Source organism: Idiotropiscis lumnitzeri, chromosome 2 (assembly GCF_059441095.1).
Source record: "Idiotropiscis lumnitzeri isolate Australia: NSW breed Sydney's pygmy pipehorse chromosome 2, RoL_Ilum_1.0, whole genome shotgun sequence".
Classification (NCBI taxonomy): domain Eukaryota; kingdom Metazoa; phylum Chordata; class Actinopteri; order Syngnathiformes; family Syngnathidae; genus Idiotropiscis; species Idiotropiscis lumnitzeri.
In genome coordinates, this window is record NC_142392.1 from 31538235 (window position 1) to 31559896 (window position 21662).

General features: G+C 41.0%; 1 protein-coding gene across 1 annotated transcript; it reads right to left on the reverse strand.

Annotated features, from left to right (window-relative positions):
- Nucleotides 1-859: 859 nt before the first annotated feature.
- On the reverse strand, nt 860-13596 carry LOC148342309 (uncharacterized). Its single transcript, XM_088288131.1, has 2 exons — nt 13543-13596; nt 860-2179 (listed from the first exon to the last, which is right to left on the reverse strand). Exons 1-2 carry the CDS (start codon nt 13594-13596, stop codon nt 869-871), a joined length of 1365 nt encoding a protein of 454 aa, XP_088144257.1. The 3' UTR covers nt 860-868.
- Between the last annotated feature and the right edge of the window lie 8066 nt (nt 13597-21662).

A 21662-nucleotide genomic window follows, 5' to 3' on the forward strand; every position in this document is an offset into this window, starting at 1 on the left:
CTTCGTCCACTCTCCTCTTCTGCGCACGCCGGCCGTCTAACCGCTCCAGCGCCCCCTCGTGCCGCTCGGCGAAACTACAATGCCCCCGAATATTTTTTAGACCCGCGAAGCACTGAACCCGCGAAAGGTGAACCGCAAAGTAGCGGGGTATTACTGTATTTGACAAAATGATAGTTTTTCCAAAGTGAGATTCTGCTTAGCAACAAACCCCAAACACTTGATAGAGCTCAACCTAGAAAGTGTTTTTAGCAAGTCAGAAATTTATTCAGAAAGTGAAATATTAAATGTATGTGAGGGGATATTTGAAGAGTTTGAGTTTTGTTCAATGGACCATACATATACGAGCCAGCCAAACACAGCGAGAAAATCAGCGCTGACTCCAGTCGCCAACTCCTGACATACCAAAACCTTTGAGAGAAACTGAGACTGCTTGCGTTTCTCTTTCTGGTTCTTTTTCGAGTTCATTTTCGAGTTCAGTTTTTCACCTTTTCACAGCGTAATGAAGGCCAGTTGAGCAAGTGGAACAAGTGATTTTATTGATGATTGTGGAAGGCACCGATTTCATAAGCACCGTTTCTTCTCACACCTTTTCCATTAAGTACGATTAAAAAGACAACTGAAAAGCATAACGTTAACAAATGTTGTTCTAGGCAAAGGCAATTAATTTAATTTATAATGTTTGATGTTGACGCACAAAAAAAACTCATCCTCACTCAGACACAATGGTTCTTCTGGCACTGATCACATTGGCTTTGTGTCAATAAAAGATCTTTGCAAAATTCAATTTTATCATATTTTATTGAATATCACATTCACATCTTACCACAAAGAGTCGGTTCCTTCAGTTTTTTTTGTCATTTTTTAAGCTTCAAGCATCGCTGCTTTTGTCACCAACACAATTGTGTCTCTCAGCACTATGTTTAGTGGAGAATGTTTTAGCACAAACGCTGCAACTGAATGGCTTGTCTCGACTGTGTGTTCTTGTATGGCTTGTTAAATTCGACTTTTGAGAGAAACTCTTGCCACAAACTGAGCATGAAAAAGGTTTTTCTCCACTGTGTGTTCTTGTGTGCATTTGTAAATGTGACTTTACAGAGAAGCGTCTACCACAAACTGAGCAGGAAAAAGGTTTTTCTCCAGTGTGCTTTCTTGTGTGGCTTATTAAACTTGCCTTTATAGAAAAGCTTTCACCACAAACCAAGCAGGAAAAGGGTTTTTCTCCAGTATGTGTTGTTGTGTGTTTTGTTAAACTTGACTTATCAGAGAAACTTTTGCCACAAACTGAGCACGAAAAGGGTTTTTCTCCACTGTGTGTTTTTGTGTGGCTTGTTAACGTTGACTTGACAGAGAAGCATTGTCCACAAACTGAGCAGGAAAAAGGTTTTTCTCCACTGTGTGTTCTTGTGTGGCTTGTTAACGTTGAGTTTTGAGAGAAGCTTTTACCACAAACTGAGCAGGAAAAAGGTTTTTCTCCACTGTGAGTTCTTGTGTGGCTTGTTAACGTTGACTTTACAGAGAAGCATTTTCCACAAACTGAGCAGGAAAAAGGTTTTTCTCCACTGTGTATTCTTCTATGTTTTGTTAAAGTTGATTTTAGAGAGAATCCTTTGCCACAAACTGAGCAGGCGAAGGTTTTTTCTCCACAGTGCGTTCTTATATGTTCTTTTAAACTTGACTTTTGAGAGAAACTCTTGCCACAAACTGAGCATGAAAAAGGTTTTTCTCCAGTGTGTGTTTTTATGTGACTTGTTAAATTTGACTTTAAAGAAAATCTTTTGCCACAAACTGAGCAGGAAACGTTTTTTTCTCCAGTGTGTGTTTTTATGTGACTTGTTAAATTTGACTTTAAAGAAAAGCTTTTGCCACAAACTGAGCAGGAAAAGTTTTTTTCTCCACTGTGTGTTTTTATGTGACTTGTAACATTTGACTTTCCAGAAAAGCTTTTGCCACAAACTGAGCAGGAGAAAGGTTTTTCGCCACTGTGTGTTCTTGTGTGTTCTGTTAAACTTGCCTTTTGAGAGAAGCATTTTCCACAAACTGAGCATGAAAAAGGTTTTTCTCCAGTGTGTAATCGTGTATGTGTTTTTAAATTTGACTTTAAAGAAAAGCTTTTGCCACAAACTGAGCAGCAAAAAGATGTTTCTCCACTGTGTGTTCTTGTGTGAATTGTCAAATGAAACTTTCGAGAGAAAATTTTGCAACAAATTGAGCAAAAAAGAGTTTTTTCTTGACCGTGGTTTCTTGTGTGTCGTTTTAAAGACAACTTTGAGGTTAATGAGTCAGTGTGACATGCCCTTTCAGTTTTGGCTTGCCCATCATCATCATCATCATCATCGTCATGAGCATCTGATAATGTGTCCTCATTTTGTGCTTGTGATGGCCCCCAGTGGTCTTCATCACCTTCTGTTGTCACGTGATGTCTTGAGCTGCTGCTTGGAGGCTCCGCCCCTCTGTTGTCCTCACTCTCATCCTTGTTTTCATCTTCAGTCTTGATAGGGACAACGTTCACTGGTGACTTGTTGATCTCCTCCTCCTCCTCCTCCTTTTTGATATGAGTCAAGTCTGGCTCCTCTTTCACAGAACGGAGATCGTTTTCACTGACGTCTGTAGGACACAAAAAGACAAATTTGGTTTGGTCAAGTCAAAGCTCAGGCAACGACTTTGTCTTATTTTCTACCGTGCTACCTTGACTTGTGCCTGCCGCATACGGAGCAATGTGTGGACCCCAACTTGGACTGGACCATGGGGGCATTTCACAGAATTACGTCCTACGATGTAAACCTCCCTTTAGCAGCACAACAGTGATAAACGAGCATCTAAAAAGGAAGCACGTTGCGGCTGATGCTCGATTTCATTCCGGACAAAGTCACAGGCGTTTCTGGAAGCGATCTGAAGGCTATTGTGTGCGTCTGATGGAACACCTGTTGTGGTACCTTAACATATTGATGCAGACCACTGGGGGCCATCGCAACATAATGTCATTGATAAAATAGGAATCCTTCAAGCGAAATATGTTTTCAAGTATTTCATTTTGCATTTATAGATAATTTCATCGTGGGTACTTTTTGCTTCCATTATAATCTGGATCCCTAAAAGAATTAAAGGGGCCCTGGAATCAGAGTGGCTATTTATTGCATGATTTACGTTTGTTTTGTTTTTTTACCCAAAATGACATTTAGCCTGCTAGTACGTTCCGACATTCCCCTTTTTATATTTATAAAATTTCTGTTTCTAAATAAATTTTAAAACAAGATTATGTTTGAAGAGTAAAAGTTCTTACACATAATCATTAAGCAAAAACACTTTCACTCTGACTTTCGTGTTGACATATTTGAATAATGACTGTATATTTTAAAGTTATCCAATATGTATTCAAATTCGACGAAGATACACCAAAATATTTTAAAGGTTCACTGAATTATTTTGGAACTGCAATGATGCTTAACAGCCAAAGGGTGTCAGTAATGAGTAACAAAGTAACACCTCCCATTGTTCCGTCATCATTGTCATTTGCAAAAATTACCAGGAACTATGAGATGCAAACCACCTGGGCCACAGGAACTTTATTACCAGGAACTAAATGTTCCTGGACTTGTAGGTAGAAAAGGGGGTTGTGACGTTCTCCCTTTTTAAGCCCATAGTAAGCCAAAGATGCAGATGCATTCCTTGCAGCATGCGCTTGATCACTGATGAGATCCATGCAACCCTGGATGGATGCATTCAATGTATTTTAAATGTTTGGATGAGGTGAAACTATGCACACGTGCACAAAACTGTGCAGGGCCACCCGAGGTTCATTGACCGAGGCAGTACAAAGTTAATAAATAAGACCAATACGTACTTGATTTAAAAAAAAAAAAAAACAACTTTGTGTTTTATCGACTAAAATTCATCAACCGCCATTGATATTTTTGCCGCAGTGTGCACAGTTTTTAGATTCAGGTTGAATCATTCCATAAGGAATTGCTTGAACTAGTTATGTCAGATAAGTTATAGTAAAAAACGAGACAAGCCTTCATAAATGAATCACCCAGCCAAGATTGTCTTTGTCACTTGCGAGGAGTCTGCCAAAGAGAAAAGCTTTCCCGCTCCTGTGCGGCGTTTTATTGAAGCACAGCAAAGCAATTTGAATATGCAAACTCATAAAGAATGGAAAAACACGAACACTTTGACTTTATCACACCCGTCCACACGCTTCCTGTTGTTCGAACGGTTTCAGCTTACAAGACATGTTAGGGTCACACTTCTGTTCAATGCGAGCTAAACGGTTTCCTGTCAAACACAGTTCAAGACGTGCATCTGTTTTTGTGGCTTCCTGCTAAACTGCCAGCATAGACACAACTCTGTTACCACTGAACTCACGTTTTCCTGTTTAAGAGGTCCATGTTTTTGTGACCTTCTATTAACCTGTAAGCATAGTTTTGAAACATGATGACATGACAAACTTAATTTCTTTCACAATAAAATAAAAACTTTCGCAGATATAGCAAAAACAAATTGGAGAAGCTGTGGAGCAGAGCACAACATCAGTCAGACCCCGGGTCCACAACCCCTCAGGCAGAGACGCAAACAGAGCTTTCGCTTCAGAGTGACCCATTCACTGTCTACCATAGTGTCGAAATTCGGAAAATGTTCCAGAACAGAGGAATTCGTAATGGGTGATGAAACACCACACCCTTCTTGTGACGGAGTATTCGACATCTGAAATTAACTCTGCCAACCGTCTTCACCAATGGGCCGAAATCTTTAGTATGATGATGCGCACCGATAGTTAATGTGATTTGTGGCTCCGCGAACAGAGACAATTCATACCGTTTCCTCTGCTCTGGGGCAAGGCACACATGCGAGGCAGCACCGGTAGACATCACAAATACATAATCCTAATGCAAGATGCACTTCTGACCCTCGGAATTGGGTGAATGCATCCTGACAAACCAAATCATCATAACTCAGTGTTCAATGCAAAGGACCAATTGGTGGTTTGAATGGGTGGAGGCGGCTACACCGCGCAGACCAGAGCAGGAACAGGACGTACCAGCTGCGGGAAGATGGAGACCCTGGTCTCAGAGCTGCCCAGTCTACCGGAACGGAGGACAACATATGCTTCCCCCGGCGGAAGCGCACAGTCATATTCAGTCCCTTCTGGAAATTCAGTCCCACTCGAATTCCAGTGTTTGTTTCACAGGTGCGGGTTCTGTCCACGGCAGTGACTCGGCCAATCTCAAGTGTCCCACAAGGGTGACAGTGTTGTTGCTCACTGGGATATGCAGAAGGAGCTTGCAAAGCGTGGAATATCTTGTTCCACCATCAAAAACTGTTGTCCATCAATCATCACCGGAATGCCAAGACCTGCCGGTCCTTGAATGCTGAGGCTCCACGGGCACCCCTATCGTGGAATGGGGTCCCAATCGGGTTGAGGCATCAACTGTGCGTTTGGAAGCCATAGAAGCGTTGTCAGAGGAGGGGGTAGCGATGGCGCCCCGTGCTAGTGGAGCTCTTTGTGACTGGCAAGGCGCTGGACCACAGGATGGCACATTTCAGGAAGTGGCTCGGTTTGGACCGCTCATCACCCAGTGACCCCACAACCCACAGCAAGAGCACGTCCCACTCACAACCCATGTCTATAACCACCCCTACTTCTGTTACGTGACCTTGTTGACCGGCAGGTGCGGACAACAAGCCTGCTGTGGGCACTGCGTCACCAGAACCTGGCCCAGGAGCAGCGGAAACGGAAAGAGCAGACGCAATGGGAGCTGCATGCGTCGGCTGCTGCATTAGCTGCTTCCCCCCGGTTTTATTTGATTTTTTTTCCCCAAAATCATTTTTCCTTTCCCGGTGAATTAGCACTCTTGGCCCCCTGAACCCGCAACTGTAACAATTCTTTTTCTACATCCAATACAATATTTTCTTTCATCGATGCAAAAACGGGGGTTCTACTCATTCTGATTAGCAGTTTCTCATGGACGGACTGTTTCGCTTGATGTCAGTAACTGGGAGGCGCACGCCCTTGAGGACGGCCACCCGGCACAGCTGAGTGGTGGTGACACTATTGGACGGGTCACTGGCGGAAGCTTCAATCCATTCGTGTCTCGCCCCGTCTCCCATAAGAGCTCACCAACTTAATCCCTCATCATATTTTACAAATGCCAATGCCAATTGGTTTTGTCTTCTGTTTATGATTCATTTTCAATCCCCATGAACACGTCAATTATAATTTAGCTATTCTTTTTTAACTAACTAATATAACCCCGTTTTCCTCAACCCATGAGTCAGTATTCTTTGAAGTGGATTATCCGCAGACTAAAAATTTCTAATTTAATTTATATCAATTAACTGTAAATCAAAAGTCCCCTCATAACATGATAATTCATGACATTCCTGTCATTTCCATCTCAAAATGTCGTTCCATTAATTGAATTACCGTAGTACATCGGTCGCAAAACTGAAGTATGGAACATTAGATGGGGTTTTTTTTGTTTTGCATGACCTTTAACCTTGCATGTTCTGTTTCAACAAAATTGTATCTCTTATCTGTGTTAACGATTTCATCACTCAGGGCTTTTCCGTGTTGACAAATCCCATTCCACGGAACATGCATTCATTCTTTTATGATCTTATATTTCTGTATTTAATTCACCGCTTCTTGCAATGAAGATTAATTTCACCCCAATGATTATGTAGCCAATTATCTTTCTCATTCTAATTTTGCTTTAGTTATAATCCAAAATTTTAAACATTTTTTATGCTGCATCTTTCAATGCACACTAGGACGCACACGCGTTCGTTGAACTGATAAAACGGAATATTAATGCAATCACATACGGCTTTTAGAAGGGGCAATTCGGCACTGGTTTATAACTATCACCCCTTATCTCCTGCGTGGGGGCTGCCTGACTTCTTGGTCCCACAGTAGATGGTAGCCAGGTTTTTGATTTTGCGTGGCCTTGACCAGAACACGAGTAATCACAGGGTACATATCTGAACAGCGGAGTCGAACCGGCCCAGACTTAATGCATTATTCTTGCTACGTACCAGCGAAACTGTCGGCTCAGCCCCAGGCTCTCCACACAACGGTACGTCTCGATCCTTACTGTGTTCCATGCCACAAAGTGCCCAATACGATACGTGGAAGCACGCTTCTCTTCATTATTTCTATTTTCAGCTCATAATTTTCCTGCTAAAATTTACACCCTGGCCAGGGTCTGTGCTCAAACTGAGCTTATTCACGACTATGTTGTCTATAGCTATAGTTTTACACTTATTTCTCATCTCTTTAAGCACTAGACCTTTCTTTTCTTTATCTTCTGCACATTTCTCCCGCACTAGTCCCCATTTACTTAGTTCCTATTATATTTTTTTCATTTATTTATTTTTTCTAAATACTTTTTCTAATGTTCTTTCATAGTGTGGTTACTTTGACACAGTTTAATGTCTTAATCAATCATTATAGAGGCCTCTTGTTTAACAAGGACATTTTCCATGACCAATCAGCCAGCAGACCCACACGCACAAGCTCTCTTTCACGACCCCAAAAGCCCCGACCGCTTGGACACAGGCGCACAACACCCATTGTGAGTAAAAGCATCTCACCGAAAGTTCAGCCGGCCGGCTGTTGAACGCCTGCGCCCCAGCACCCTGAGACCCTCAATGGAGCAAAATGCCAAAACGGTGGTATATTTTGTTGTTGATGTGTGGGTCTGTCTCAGCTTCCCTCTGAATAGGTGGCGGAGCATGGCAGAATTGGTGATGGAAAAAAATTCTCTGACACAGCCAATTTGGTTAGAAAGAGATTTTATTCTCGTCACATGCTGATGTCAAAAGAAGTCTCCCCAAAAAGAAAAAAGGGAAAGGTGTCCCCTCTCTCCGGCCTTCCCTTCTTATAGGGAGTGGCCACACCGGACATGAATATTGAAGGTTTGTACAGTGAAACCCCGCTACTTCGCGGTTCACCTTTCGCGGGTTCAGTGCTTCGCGGGTCTAAAAATATTCGGGGGCATTGTAGTTTCACCGAGCGGCACGACGGGGCGCTGGAGCGGTTAGACGGCCGGCGTGCGCCGAAGAAGAGCGTGGGAGAAGAAGAGAGTGGACAGAGAAGAGCGACATTTCGCCTCGCTCGGGGCCTTGCGAGAGTTCCGGAGGAGACCGGCCGGCGTGCGTGCGTGGCAGTCAAGCCGTAGAGGAACAACCTCCGCCCGTTTCGTTCGGGACCGGTGTCGTGCCAAAGTACTTATTACCCCTGCCAAAATCTGCATCCCCTGTCGCGGGAGCGCGCACGCATTGACTGAAGGCGGCGCGATGTTACTACGTTTGTTTTCATTGAAAGGCACGAAGAATGTATGAGTTTGTGTTTTTGATTTGCTTTCATTTAAACTAGGGTTTCCATCAGTGGTAGTCTTAGTCGGTGCGGTTTTCAGCACACCATTCGCTACAATTCAACACGTCAAGTAAGCGTTAGACTGCGCCAAAATCGGGTGGGGGGGGGGGGATTCCCTCCATTTGCATTCGTTAGACCAAAGAAATTTCGCAATCAATGAAGCTACCATACGGGAATTTCAGTGATTAAAACACGATGAAAAGGGGAGAGGATTAGTGACGTGGGCTATATCGTGATTCCAGCGAGATCAAATTAAGTGTCAACATACACATAGGTGGTATCCTGTTAGAGAACACGTAATTGTATTCCAATTGACTGATTTGTTTATTTTTTATAACCACCGATAGCTGCGTCAAGAGTAGCAAAAGAATAAAAAAATAAAGTCACTCGCGTTCTGCGTCGGACTCGAGGTGCATTCACTGACCACTTACGCAGTAGGAAAGTTACCAGGGGTGACTGATTCTGGCACCCCCCCCCCCCCTGATAACTTTGCCTAGAAAAGAGGGATCCTGCTCAAATTTGCCACACATACTCAAAATGACCCAATAGGTACACAGAATAAGTCACTTGATGGTTGGGGTCAATTTTTGTGATTAGAGGGGGGGTACTTATTGTGGCAGAGGCTGCCAGAATCAGTCCCCCCCGGTAACTTTCCTACTGCGTAAGTGGTCAATGAATGCACCTCGAGTCCGACGCAGAACGCGAGTGACTTTATTTATTTTTTTATTCTTTTGCTACTCTTGACGCGGCTATCGGTGGTTATAAAAAATAAACAAATCAGTCAATTGAAATACAATTACATGTTCTCTAACAGGATACCACCTATGTGTATGTTGACACTTAATTTGATCTCGCTGGAAACACGATCGCCCACTTAACTCATCCTCTCCCCTATTCATCGTGTTTTGATCACTGAAATTCCTTTATGGTAGCTTCATTGATTGCGAAATTTCTTTGGATTAACTAATGCAAATGCAGGTAATTCCCCCCGAGCCAAACGCTTACTCTACGTGTTGAATTGTAGCGAATGGTGTGCTGAAAACCGCACCGACTAAGACTACCACTGATGGAAACCCTAGTTTAAATGACAGCAAATCAAAAACACAAACTCATACATTCTTCGTGCCTTTCAATGAAAACAAACGTAGTAACATCGCGCCGCCTTCAGTCAATGCGTGCGCGCTCCCGCGACAGGGGATACAGATTTTGGCAGGGGGTAAGTACTTTGGCACGACACCGGCGTGCGTGAGCGGAGCGCGAGGCTGTCAGTTATGAATGAATAAATGAATAAATAAATAAATGAAAAATGCCACCTTTCATTTCACAGGGCACACCGGACTGCGTACCAGCAGGTAAAAGTCGAAGTAATTAAATAAATACAAAAAGAAGTAATTGAATAAATACAAAAATAATGGCTGGGGAATAAAAAAATAATACGTTTTAATAATATTTTTTTGTTATAACATGAATTTCACTCTCTCTCTCTTTCTCTCTACCCGTGTATATGTATGTATATATATATATATATATATATATATATATATATATATATATATATATATATATATATATATATATATATATATAACCGGGGGTTCACTGTATTTCGATTGCTGGCATTATTTTAAACACTTACGGGACCGAAGGTCAATTATTTAATTTAGCAGGTTCATATTTACTGAATATGTTCAACATTGATTAAACAAAAAGCATTCATCAAATGTATGTAGAAGTACAGTGCATCGATAAGATTGACTGGGATTGTAGTCATGGTGTTTACTGATGCATTCATATGCTAAATTTGTATGACTAAGTTTAAATGCAAGACCTCAAAATTACACACATAGTATTTTCATGACCCACACTCTCATTCAGAACAAACAGATTCAGTCTGCTCAGGTTAAACTGATGACAAACCAGATCGCACTTCATGGACAAATACGACTAAACACATTCTCCATATAGGCCATCGAAGATTCAAACATATCAAGTTGGGCCGGGGAGGACGTCACAGGGACGCGATCAAGAACACCAAAAATACATAATTTGAACTGTGAAAATTTACACCACACAATCTGAACACTGACAAGATTACAGGGGAATGTAAGCAGGAGAGACGGAGAGACTGCCTGAGAAGGTCAGCCTTGGACGTGGAACGTGGGAAGGAGCAAGGACGACCGATTCAACCTACATGTCCCTTGACAAAGAAAACCTCCTAGAAAATGTCAGACTGGGCTGAGATCAGCGCAACATTTTTCGATTGGGCTCGTCCGAGTACAGTTTCTCGTCAGATTAAGAAAAAGCCGCCCAGATACTATTTCCTGAACTCCAGAAATCGAAGAAACTAAAATATCGCAACCCTAATCAGCTGTTGTTGAGTCTTTATTTGGCCCTTTTCTTCTTGAGTACAAAAAACGAACACGCATTGGTGTAAGTTTGGCTTTGAAGATTCATTTACTAAATGTTTCTCATTTTCTCAGTGGCTCAACTCCAACAGTGGATATAAAAATACACTACATCTGTCAGCATAGTTTTGAAACATAATGACATGACAAACTTAATTTCTTTAGCAACATATAAATACCGGAATATGTAAAATGTTAAATAATCAGTTCGAATTTTAAAATGGGGAAAAAAAACACGGAGTTTACCCCCCACAAATGGTTATTCTTTGGCATATATTTTCGGCACTGATTTCATTTGGCATAAACAAATGTTAAGCAGACCTGCAAGTAAACGGCAATATTCAAAAATAAAACGGCAATAACCTTGAACGATTTACCCAAACAACTTAATGTTGTGATGCATATTTTTAACGATAGAAAGTCGTTCTTTACAAAGCAAATGCGAGTAAGACGTGTACAAACCTGCTTCGTTCTCTTCTTTTATTCCACAAAGTTCCACTTTGTACTTGGGTGTCGTTCTTTCACACATTTTCAAACGTCAATCTCAACAAATCCGCACTTGGTCTCTGCTTGGCGATAACTCGTGTGTTTCTCTTTGTTCGACGAGACGAATGAAAGAGAGACCGTCTTCAAAGTCCCACTGAAAGGATTTCCTGTTCGTCACGAAAGCGGAAGAGCAGGCCACACCCCGCTGTGATATGATTGGCTGCTGGCTGTGTGGAGCACTGTCACCAACTCACCGACAGATGTCGCCATTTGCGATGCAAATCATTGTTATCTTCTTCTAAACATAGAGAAAAACCTAAGATGCACATGAACAAACATTTTAGTTCCCAAATACGAACTTGAGAGATGTATTGAATTTTACTTTTGTTGCTGGTTTTGTTTTCACATCTGACACCATGTTGTTGGTTGGACAGTATTCCAAATGTATTTCTCTATTATTAACAGTTGACATGATAAAGTGAAACTTTATGTCAACATATTTGCCTTTTTACAGGGTTTTTCGCCAGCGACGTGGTTGTGAATATTAAATTAAAATACATCACTGTTTTATTCTCTAAATGTTAGAGTCTTAAAAAATGGTTTCAGTGTTTATAACTTAACTAACTTAAATATTTCATTATTCGTTTCAGTATTCATTAAACTACGGTGATTCATTATTTATTTCAAGATTCATTGAACTGTTTTGGTAATAATTTAGTATTCAATGTTTACTCGTTACTGTAGTTACTTTTTCAATATTTGTGTCACTATTTTGTTCAATCTTAATATTAATATTAATAAGGCCTTGGCCTGTGAGAGTATGTAAATAGTTTGTGTATTTTTAATCATGTTTTTTATACACTATTTGTAACAATGATAATTACACACACACTCACAGACACGCACATCATTGCTTCAGCACACATGCGCACACCCACACGCTTGTTTGGGTTTCACTTTCCATAGGTTTCGTTTTTCTTTGAATAAAGTCCAGAGGGATGGGTGAAGAAGCCAGTGAGAGTGCGGGAGAGTGAACTGGCAAGACGTCTACTTCACTTCCTGGCTTCTCCTCCCATCGCGATGGAGAAAAGACAAAACCTTCCCTGGTTATTCCTCTGGTTCTCTGCATTTAATTCAGTCTAATGAAGGCGTCAGGACCTTTTAAACCTGACATTTATTGGTGCCGGTCAACCCGGGAGCCACACCCGGACGGACGAACGTCGCTGGATATTTTGGGGGCTAACGAATCTGACGTCAGCGCTTCACCATTTGAAAGCGGGTCTCTGAACTCCGGCGCGACCGTCCGCCCGGATGTCGGTTCCCTGTCGGACCAGGCGGATCCGGAGGAAGCCAGGTATTGTTTCTCAAATTATTTTGTGCCACCATTTCAAATTTTAAAATATTAAAATAATTGGAAGGGGAGTGAAAGAGGTGAGAGGGAGACAAGCGCGCGCAGAGGCCGGGCCTCGACCGTTTAGTCAGTACGGTAACAAAAACTGCATCGTGCTAGTCCAAGGAGTTATGTAAAAATAATCGGTAGCGAATTAGGCCATAACTCATCGGTAGCGAATTGACCATTGCTCGTTGAAACTGAGCAAATTTTAGAGATACGAATAGCACGGTGAACAAATTGAGTAGAGTTTCCTCGGCGTCGATGGTAGCGAATTGGCCATAGCTCGTTGAAACTGAGCAAATTTTAGAGATAATCCGCCAGAGAAGGGAAACAAGGTTTCCGCGAAAATTAGAAGGCTCCCTCCGGTGTCGATAAATAGAAATCGGCCTGGAGAAGATCGCACTGGGGAAGGTCTCCTCACAATTTCACATTTAAAATTTAGGGAATAATAAGGCATTATTTTTGGTGGTTTTCATTATTTTTATTTGAATTTCTTTATAGCTGCGCAGCTGCGTGTGTGTGTGTGTATGAGGACAAAAAACAGGGTTGAGTCAGTGAGAAAGAGCGTACGTGCGTGAGTGTGCGTGTGTGTGTGTGTGTGTGTGTGGGTTTGGAGAAGTAGCTGACCAGACAACAGCAAAAGAAGAGGTCTGGCTGGGCCAAGCCTGAAGGATCAGGTTTCAGGGTAGTGAGAGAAGAATTTGCAGAGAAGCTGAAGGAAAAAAAAAAAAAAAAACCCGCACACACAACACCAGATGTGGAATGATCATTTTGCTGTATGCAAAGTGAGTGAATGGTGTGATTGGGGATTACAAATACCATTTGGTATTTTATCCCGTATAATGCAATAAGGGTTATAAACAGGAATAGTATTTGAGGATGACAGAGAAGGTTGTAAAAGAAGGTAAAGGGGGAGGGGGTGCAAATGCCCCCTGCATCCTGACTTACCCCCACCTCCACATTATCAGGTAACGCCACATAGAATGACAACTAGATCAGACAGAATTGCATCGATAAGACAAAAACCCCCAGAAAAGATAGACAAACCAAAAAAGCGCTCACCTCAATGTGTTGCGTGTATAAGTGGCAGTGTGCATTTGTGGCAGAGGCTGCATTGGCCCTATAGGGCTGCACACACATAATTATGAGCGATATTAGTTGAATTAAAGGACTTATTATGGGCAAAAGATAAAGATGGATTGTGTTGCTGTTATTACTAACATGTTATTCTTGTTTGAAGTTGTTCCGTGTTTAGAACTGTGTGTGTCGTTTTGTGGGCCCGTGTATATGTCTGTGTGTCTGTCTGTGTGTCTAAATGTCAGGGAGAGTGATAAAAGTGGTTGGAATTATGCTAAAAGGATTGATGAAGTAGAGATAAAATGGAATCAAGGATTAGTAACCAACAAAAGGCTACTTATGAGTGACGAGATCTTATTGAGAAAAATAATTCCCAAATTTACAAAAGAAATTAATAAAGATGATTTGAGGAGATAAATTCATTTAAATTTGAAATTAAATAAAATAACTTATACAACGGGATAGGCTTAAAAGAAAAGAGAGAAATAGCCTGATGTGCGTTTTCTGAAAAATAAAGAAATTGAACCCAGACGCCTAGGCTGGTTTAAAAAGATGAGTGAAGATAAGGAAGTTCATAAAAAAAACAGGATCTTGATAAAATTCAGTATTTAGACTCATGGAAAGCTGAACATGGTTTTAATGGTCAGTTAAAAACACGAAAAATAGCCGCATTGCAGAAATCAATCATAGCAAAGACAAAGAAAGACCACAAAAAGATTAAGAAAAATGGCTTTGAGGAAACAGAATATTGGATGAGGGTAGCCTTAAAAAGAGAAGAGGGTGACAATAAACAGAAAAGAAAGGATGAAAACAAAATAAGCAAGGGAAAGAAATGTGAAAAGTCAGATGGAGCAAATTAGGCTGAAATAGGAAGAGTAAAACAAGAGGAAGATGAGACATTTGGGCAATACAAAGTGAGAATGACAGCTGTGTTTTAAAACCACAGCGGGCTGCAGGAAGATGGTGATGTGGATGGGGCATTTCAACAGCAGTTGAAGAATGCTTTACATGCAGGATCAAGAGAGGAAATTCATAAGTGGGTAAATAAACATTACATTTGCCTGCCAACAGGTACCCTGGAGGAGTATGTAAATCACGCCCTCCATGCTGAGAAGATAGAAAATAAAAAGAAACAGAGGTCTATAGACACTTTTTATCAAAATAAAGGTCAGAATGTCTTTTATCAAGGTGGAAGAGGCTGAGACAAGGACGCCTTCCCACCGGAGATGATATTTTTTACAGTTGTGGCAGATCAGGACACTTTGCCAGAAACTGCCGTCAACCACACAGGAAGACCACACTAAAAGAAGGCCAGATAGCAAGAAATTGCCTTGAGAAGAAGCAGCCTTCAGCATGACTAAGATAGAAAGATTAAAGAACAGATGAGTTTTTAAATGAAGAGGTTTTCCTAAATTTACAAAAGATATTGGCTTTTGATTAAATGATTGAGCTGAAATAACCGTATTGGTAATGGGACACCAATTACCCTTTTTATGTGACATTGGTGCAGATAGGATTGCTTATAATAAATCAATTTCAAATGATAGGGCAAGTGAGAAAGGGGCCATAGTTAGATGTGCAAGTGGAAAAATTAATAGAGTAACAGAATTAGAACCTGTGTGGTTGAGGGACCCAGAAGGCCACTGAGTTGGTTGCATGAATTGAAATTAGTTTTATTTTTACAGAATAATGAGAGCCCAAGTTGTGGGGATGTGATTAATTTACAGAAAAAGTTTAGTGATGAGATAATTTATATTTACATGATTCAATAGACAAGATATATCATTTTGATGATGGTTTTTACTTAATTGTATACTTGCGTCTCCTTCAGAAAGGGAGAAGTAGGTGTTATGAAATTTTAACAATTGGATGAAGCTTCTGACAGTGAACATGAGGAATTTTTGCAAAAACATAGGTGTTTCTTGATTTTTTAAATTTTGATTCGAGACATTGGTAGGTTTGAGTGGTTGTGGAAAAACTACAGTGAATTTGGAAATTAGGAGCAGACTGTGGAGAGGCTCCTGTGAGGAGGAGGATAGAAATTAGATTTTGCTTTTTGGTGAATTGAAGAAATAAATATTTTAGATTTCATATTCCAGTTGATGATGTTTATATTAAAGTAGGCCAGAGATGCAATGAAATGCAGAAATATAAATGATACAGGAAAAATTTGGCAAGGGCTATAATTTTCATTAAAGCAGAGAAGAAATTAGAAATTGCAAATAACATTGATGTGTACTTGTCCACTTTGAAGTAGAATTAACATGTTCATTTTGTGATAAGAAATTTGTGATTATGTGAAAAAGGAAAAAGAGAATTACAGGCTTTTCAGATAAAACAACCTAATTTAAATTGGCCAACTTGTAAAATGGAAAAGAAGATTTTAAATTATGCACAAAAAGCTTGAACGTGTTGAGCAGAAGGAAGAAAAAGAGAAAACATTTAAAAAAAAGAAGGAAGCAGAGAGTCTTGTGATAAACAATAACTTTTCAGGACGAAGAGAGAAGCAACAGAAGATCACATGGCGAAAGAAAAAAACTAACATAAAAAGTGTGTTTAGAAGGACTTCTACATCAACATGCGTTTTGCTTATTAGGCCGTGATACACTGACAATTGGACTTTAATATCAGAATCAATAAGCAAGGGCGAATTTAAACAAGAGTCAAAACTTTAAAAGGACGCATTGTCAGTGATAAGCGGGAAGAAAAATAGTAATAAATCTTTGCCAGACCACTTTTGTGTAAACACCTTCCTTGGGACTTTCATGACCTCCATTAAGTCCCTGACCTTTCATAGATAAAGTTGGAGCCCAAAGTCTCTCAGGGCTGTAATTTATGCGGCAGAGAAAGAGCCCAACAGGCTTGGGGTGAGTTTAAAAGAACAGTATCATGGCCATAAAATGGGTTGTGTATGTTGGAACTTGTGGAGATACACTGCAAGATTGTATTTACAAAGCATCTTAATGCACTACCAAATTATTATTATAAGCCATTTGGGCAAACAGTGACTGCAAAAAATGGCTTCATGGACTTGTGTTGCTGCAGAAACACAGGAAAGTGAACCCATTTGCATATTAGTCACAACAATTTGGATTTCGTGGCAGAGAACCACTTAAGAGTGTGATCAAGAGCTTTCACTGCTGCTTTAAGGAATGAAAAAATGACATTCCATCACACGACATTCACATTGCACGGCGATTTAATTGTAACATTACATTAATAAGGTGCGATGCATTTAAGCCCAGCGTCATTCTTTTTCCACGCACCATTTAGAAGGCGCCACACGACTGTGGAGCCGTCCAAATTTTCACCAAACCCAGGACTTGACTTTTTGACATATTTTCCTCCCGACTGGAGGAGTTAAGACGTGTAAAGACATGAAGACCAGGTGCACCTTCCAGACTGATAAGAAAGTGTCTGAGAACCAAGGTTGTAGGAAGAAATCATGCTGACTTTTATGCGATGGGAGTATTAGTAGTGCGATACCAACAGATAACTTGTAAAAGAGAGAAATTGTTAGGATAAGCAGTGTTGGAATTTATCTTTATATCAATGTTAGAATTTAACTTTAACCCAATGTAAACTCAAATAAGTAATCTGACTCCAATTTGCGACCTTACCCAACTCCCACACATCCAACAATATGCGCGCTCGTTCTGCAATAGAAAGGTATCAGGAAGCCGGCATTTTCACGCACGAATGGATTTATTCCCAATACACAGATTTCTACATGGCACCTGGATCTCGAATCCCTCTCAATACAAGTCTACACCTCTCTTGCCACCAGCGAATGTGTTCTACCTCCGAGTTGCCCAGTCCTGATTCATACTATACAACATGCAAAATGGCACAGACAAAGGCATCCTGGCATGATTCTATTGGCTATGTGTATTGCAGTTAACTTTAGCTCGCTCTCATTGGTCTTTCTCCTCCCGCCGAATCCCGTGGCGACTCCTCCTGCTTGTGCTATCCCCCGATGGCCTCTCCTTCGTCCACTGGTCCCGGAGTCATCTCGTCTCGCTCAGCACCATCTGCTTCCAAAACATTCCATTCATGCACAAACCCCCGCAACCAGCCTCGCGCCACCAGTCACACTCTCAGCATTTTACAATATCACATTTTCATACATTGGATGCACCAACATCTAATGAACTATGTTAAGCTCAAACTCTTATATTCCTTTAATAGTCAAAAGTATGAAATCCTTTAAGTGTAACTGAAGTTTAGACCATGCTAATGACCAGACATTCAGGAGAGGAATGCAGGAAGATTAGATCACAGCTGCACCACAGGAGGTGTGAACGAGACCCCTCTGAAACAATGGACTTCCATGCCAGGATCACAAAAGTGGCTCCGAGCAGTCCAACCTTTGTTCAGTTTTAAATTGACTGCCATTTACATTATCCTTTAGCAGGAAGAGCGTAGGCGGTTGTGAGCTAATTAAAATTTGGAGTTTCCCATCTTGTATGAGCTGTATGGTTACAATGTGAACTCACAGTCAAGATAAAATGTTCTTGTGTTCTGTTGATTTTGGGCGAACGGGTGCTTTAAAAATCACAAAAGATAAAAGAAAAGTTGCGCATAAAGCACGTCTAAGTAAGTATTTGTAAATAAAAACATTTTCTGAACAGAAAATGACACGATTACGATTGAATAAAGGCTGGAGCCAAGCCATAACCTCAGAGTCAACATAGCACAAGAGGTTTCATGAAAGCACCCACACACACACACACACACACACACAGTAAATCAACTTGACAAGTTGATCTCAGGCCAGGGAAAAAGGCACCACTAATTGAACATGCATATTGGGTGGACAATGATGCAAACATTGAGTGACACACGAGCAGATAGTCGTGTGTCAACAGGGGGAAGTATGATATGAAATTGTTCCCACATACAGACTTTTCAACAAAAACAAAAAAAAATTTTTTGGACACTGTTATTTGTTTGGGTTGCAATATTGTTTGACTATGATTGATATGTTTTCAAAATGGATCAAGCTGTTTCCAACAACACATGCTGATGCTAAAAACGATTGGGAAAAGTGTTGTGTAATCAAATTATCCTGACATTTGGAATTTCAAGAAGTGATTTGAAGTGAAAATGATGCATTTTGTGAATGATGTTGTAACAAGTGGGACAGTTGTTAAAAATGGACTCAAAGCGTCACTGTGCATACAGTCTGCAGGACTTGTGGAACGCACTAATTGAACTGTTATGGCCAGACTTATCAAGACAATGAAAAAAAAGAGACAATGGCCAGACTGTGTTTCAATCACAGCAATGAGGACAATGCCAGCCGAAGGAAGGACACTATCCCCTATAGACTCTCAGGTTCATCAGAACCACCAAATAAAAACATGTTTGACCGAAAAAGATGCAAAAGACGCAAATACTGGTCAAGTGTTTTTCTGATTCACAGAGAATTCACGTCCGTGTGGGAGACCAACTCTTCTTCAAGGTGTTGAAACGACTCCGTTGGGGGGAAGTGAATGCTGAGATGGCCCTCGCCAGATGATGGCGGTGACCCCGACGCTGCAAAGGTCGCGGGGCGTGGCAGCTGGATCCACCAGTTGCAGTACAAACTTCACCGGTTTCCAGCTAAAGGCCTAGCAACGCGAATCCCTCCCCGAGTCACAATCTCGGACCACACGCACATCAGAACCACACCACCAGCCACAGATACGAATGTTGAAGCCACAGAATAAAAAGATTAGATATGGTTTGGAAATTAATGACGTACATAAAGAAATTTGAACCTTGATTGAAGAACATAATTGCATTTAAAGTTTTAAAAATGAAACAATTATTGATGTTATGACCACTATGAAGAATTTGAAAGACACAATATATATCGGGATAATTATGGTTTTCATTTTTTGTTATGTGTAGTCTGTTTTTGTTGCATTATTTTTATGACAAAAATGATGATTAATTGCATGTTTGTTGCCCAAAAGTAACATTACAATCTGATTGATGTTGAGTATGACAAACTCGAACTGGACAATGACGAACTCGAACTGGACACTGAAACGTAAAATGAATATGGACTTGTCGCCCAAGCCCCACACACGAAGATCCGGGAGGTAAAGACGGCTGTCTCCTCCTACAGCGAGGCAAGGGGCCTGCATCGAGTCCCCCAGAGACAAGCTCTGCGTGGAGACAGTTTTGTTATTTTTCACTAGGCACATTGAAATGTATTTTTATATGTTTTATTCCCTGATGACTCATCTTAAAGCCGTATGGACATGATTTAAATCCGACAAACAGGGGGGAAATGTGAGAGTATGTAAATAGTTTGTGTATTTTTAATCATGTTTTTTATACACTATTTGTATCAATGATAATTACACACACACTCACAGACACGCACATCATTGCTTCAGCACACATGCGCACACCCACACGCTTGTTTTAAGTTTCACTTTCCATAGGTTTCGTTTTTCTCTGAATAAAGTCCAGAGGGATGGGCGAAGAAGCCAGTGAGAGTGCGGGAGAGTGAACTGGCAAGACGTCTACTTCACTTCCTGGCTTCTCCTCCCATCGCGATGGAGAAAAGACAAAACCTTCCCTGGTTATTCCTCTGGTTCTCTGCATTTAATTCAGTCTAATGAAGGCGTCAGGACCTTTTAAACCTGACAATTTTTAAATGGCCTACTATAGATATGGGAAGTTCAAAGAAGTGACCAGTCTTGGTTCTGAAGTTCCGATGTAACCAGATACTGCCCTGAGAGAAAATAGGCCTGAGCATTGTTTATGGTGGGGGCAATTCTCTCGCCAGGTCAGTGACCTTCCAGGGTATGGAAGTAATTTAAGGTGGTCACTCGTAGACTGGTCGTATCAAACGGGGAGACGCATCTGCTCTCCCTCTGGGGGACTTTTGGAGGGAAATCCCGAAGACTAGCGTGATGGGAATTGCATATGCAACAAGGGAAAATTAGATATTTATGTCCTATTTGGGCATTCCCTAAAAGAAGGGAATGTCTGAGAGGGGGCTCGCACGTTTTTGGGGAGACTTCTTTTGACATCAGCATGTGACGAGAGTAAAATCTTTTTCGAATCAGTTCTTTTTCATCACCAATCCAGCCTTGCTTGGCTGCCTCTCCGGAAGGCAGCAAGGACCCACACTTCAAAGACAAAATATACGACATATTGAAAGAAAAATAATACTCAAATATTGAAATAAGTCCAGAATTGAATGAATAAACAACAAAGAAATAAATACCTCCTGGAAAATGTCATTATTTTCAACATTTGTCAAAGCACAACATTTCGATCAGATTGAGTTCTTTCTTGCACATTCTTAAGCAATCATAATTTTTTTACTTTTACTTTTGAAGTTACCTCAGTGCATTTCACACCTGTGCCTTCAGGGAATTCCTACTTTGTTCGACTTGAATGAATCCGCATCAAAATATCATCATTTATGACACCACGGCTGGACAAATAATATCTAGAAACACACTTACAAACACTTGGCTGTCAGGATGGCCGAGTGGTCTAAGGCGCCATGTTCAGGACCCGATCTCCCCAGGAGGCCTGGGTTCGAATCTTGAATTTCCCCATTGTGGGACTAATAAAGGGCATCTCTCTCTACACGCCACTGAGTGAGTGTTGGACGATATAGCTTCTTTTGAAAGGTCCGACTTGAAAATGTCCTTGCAAGTGGATCTGAAATTAAATCCACACTTTTCCTTCCTTCGGCCATTGTGGTTTAAAAAAAGCAAGAATATATTTCAGATTTTCGAACGGTCGCCAGTTCCGACTTTTTGGTGTGTTGATTCGGCATAGTGCTGCCCCCTCACGAGTGAGTATCCAATCACAAAACGCGTTCATCACCCTCAGCATAAGGCCAGCGAGAAGGCTCACTGTAACCAACTCGTGATCTGATTGGCTATCGCAACCGTCTAACAAATTTGAAAGC

Bases quoted from the DNA above. Each gene is read 5' to 3' on its own strand.
- LOC148342309 (XM_088288131.1), bottom strand. From the start codon at position 13,596: ATGCAGGGGGCATTTGCACCCCCTCCCCCTTTACCTTCTTTTACAACC. The intron at 2,180-13,542 runs GTCATCCTCAAA...TTCTCTCGAAAG, and splicing joins CTTCTTTTACAACCTTCTCT to TTTCATTTGACAATTCACAC.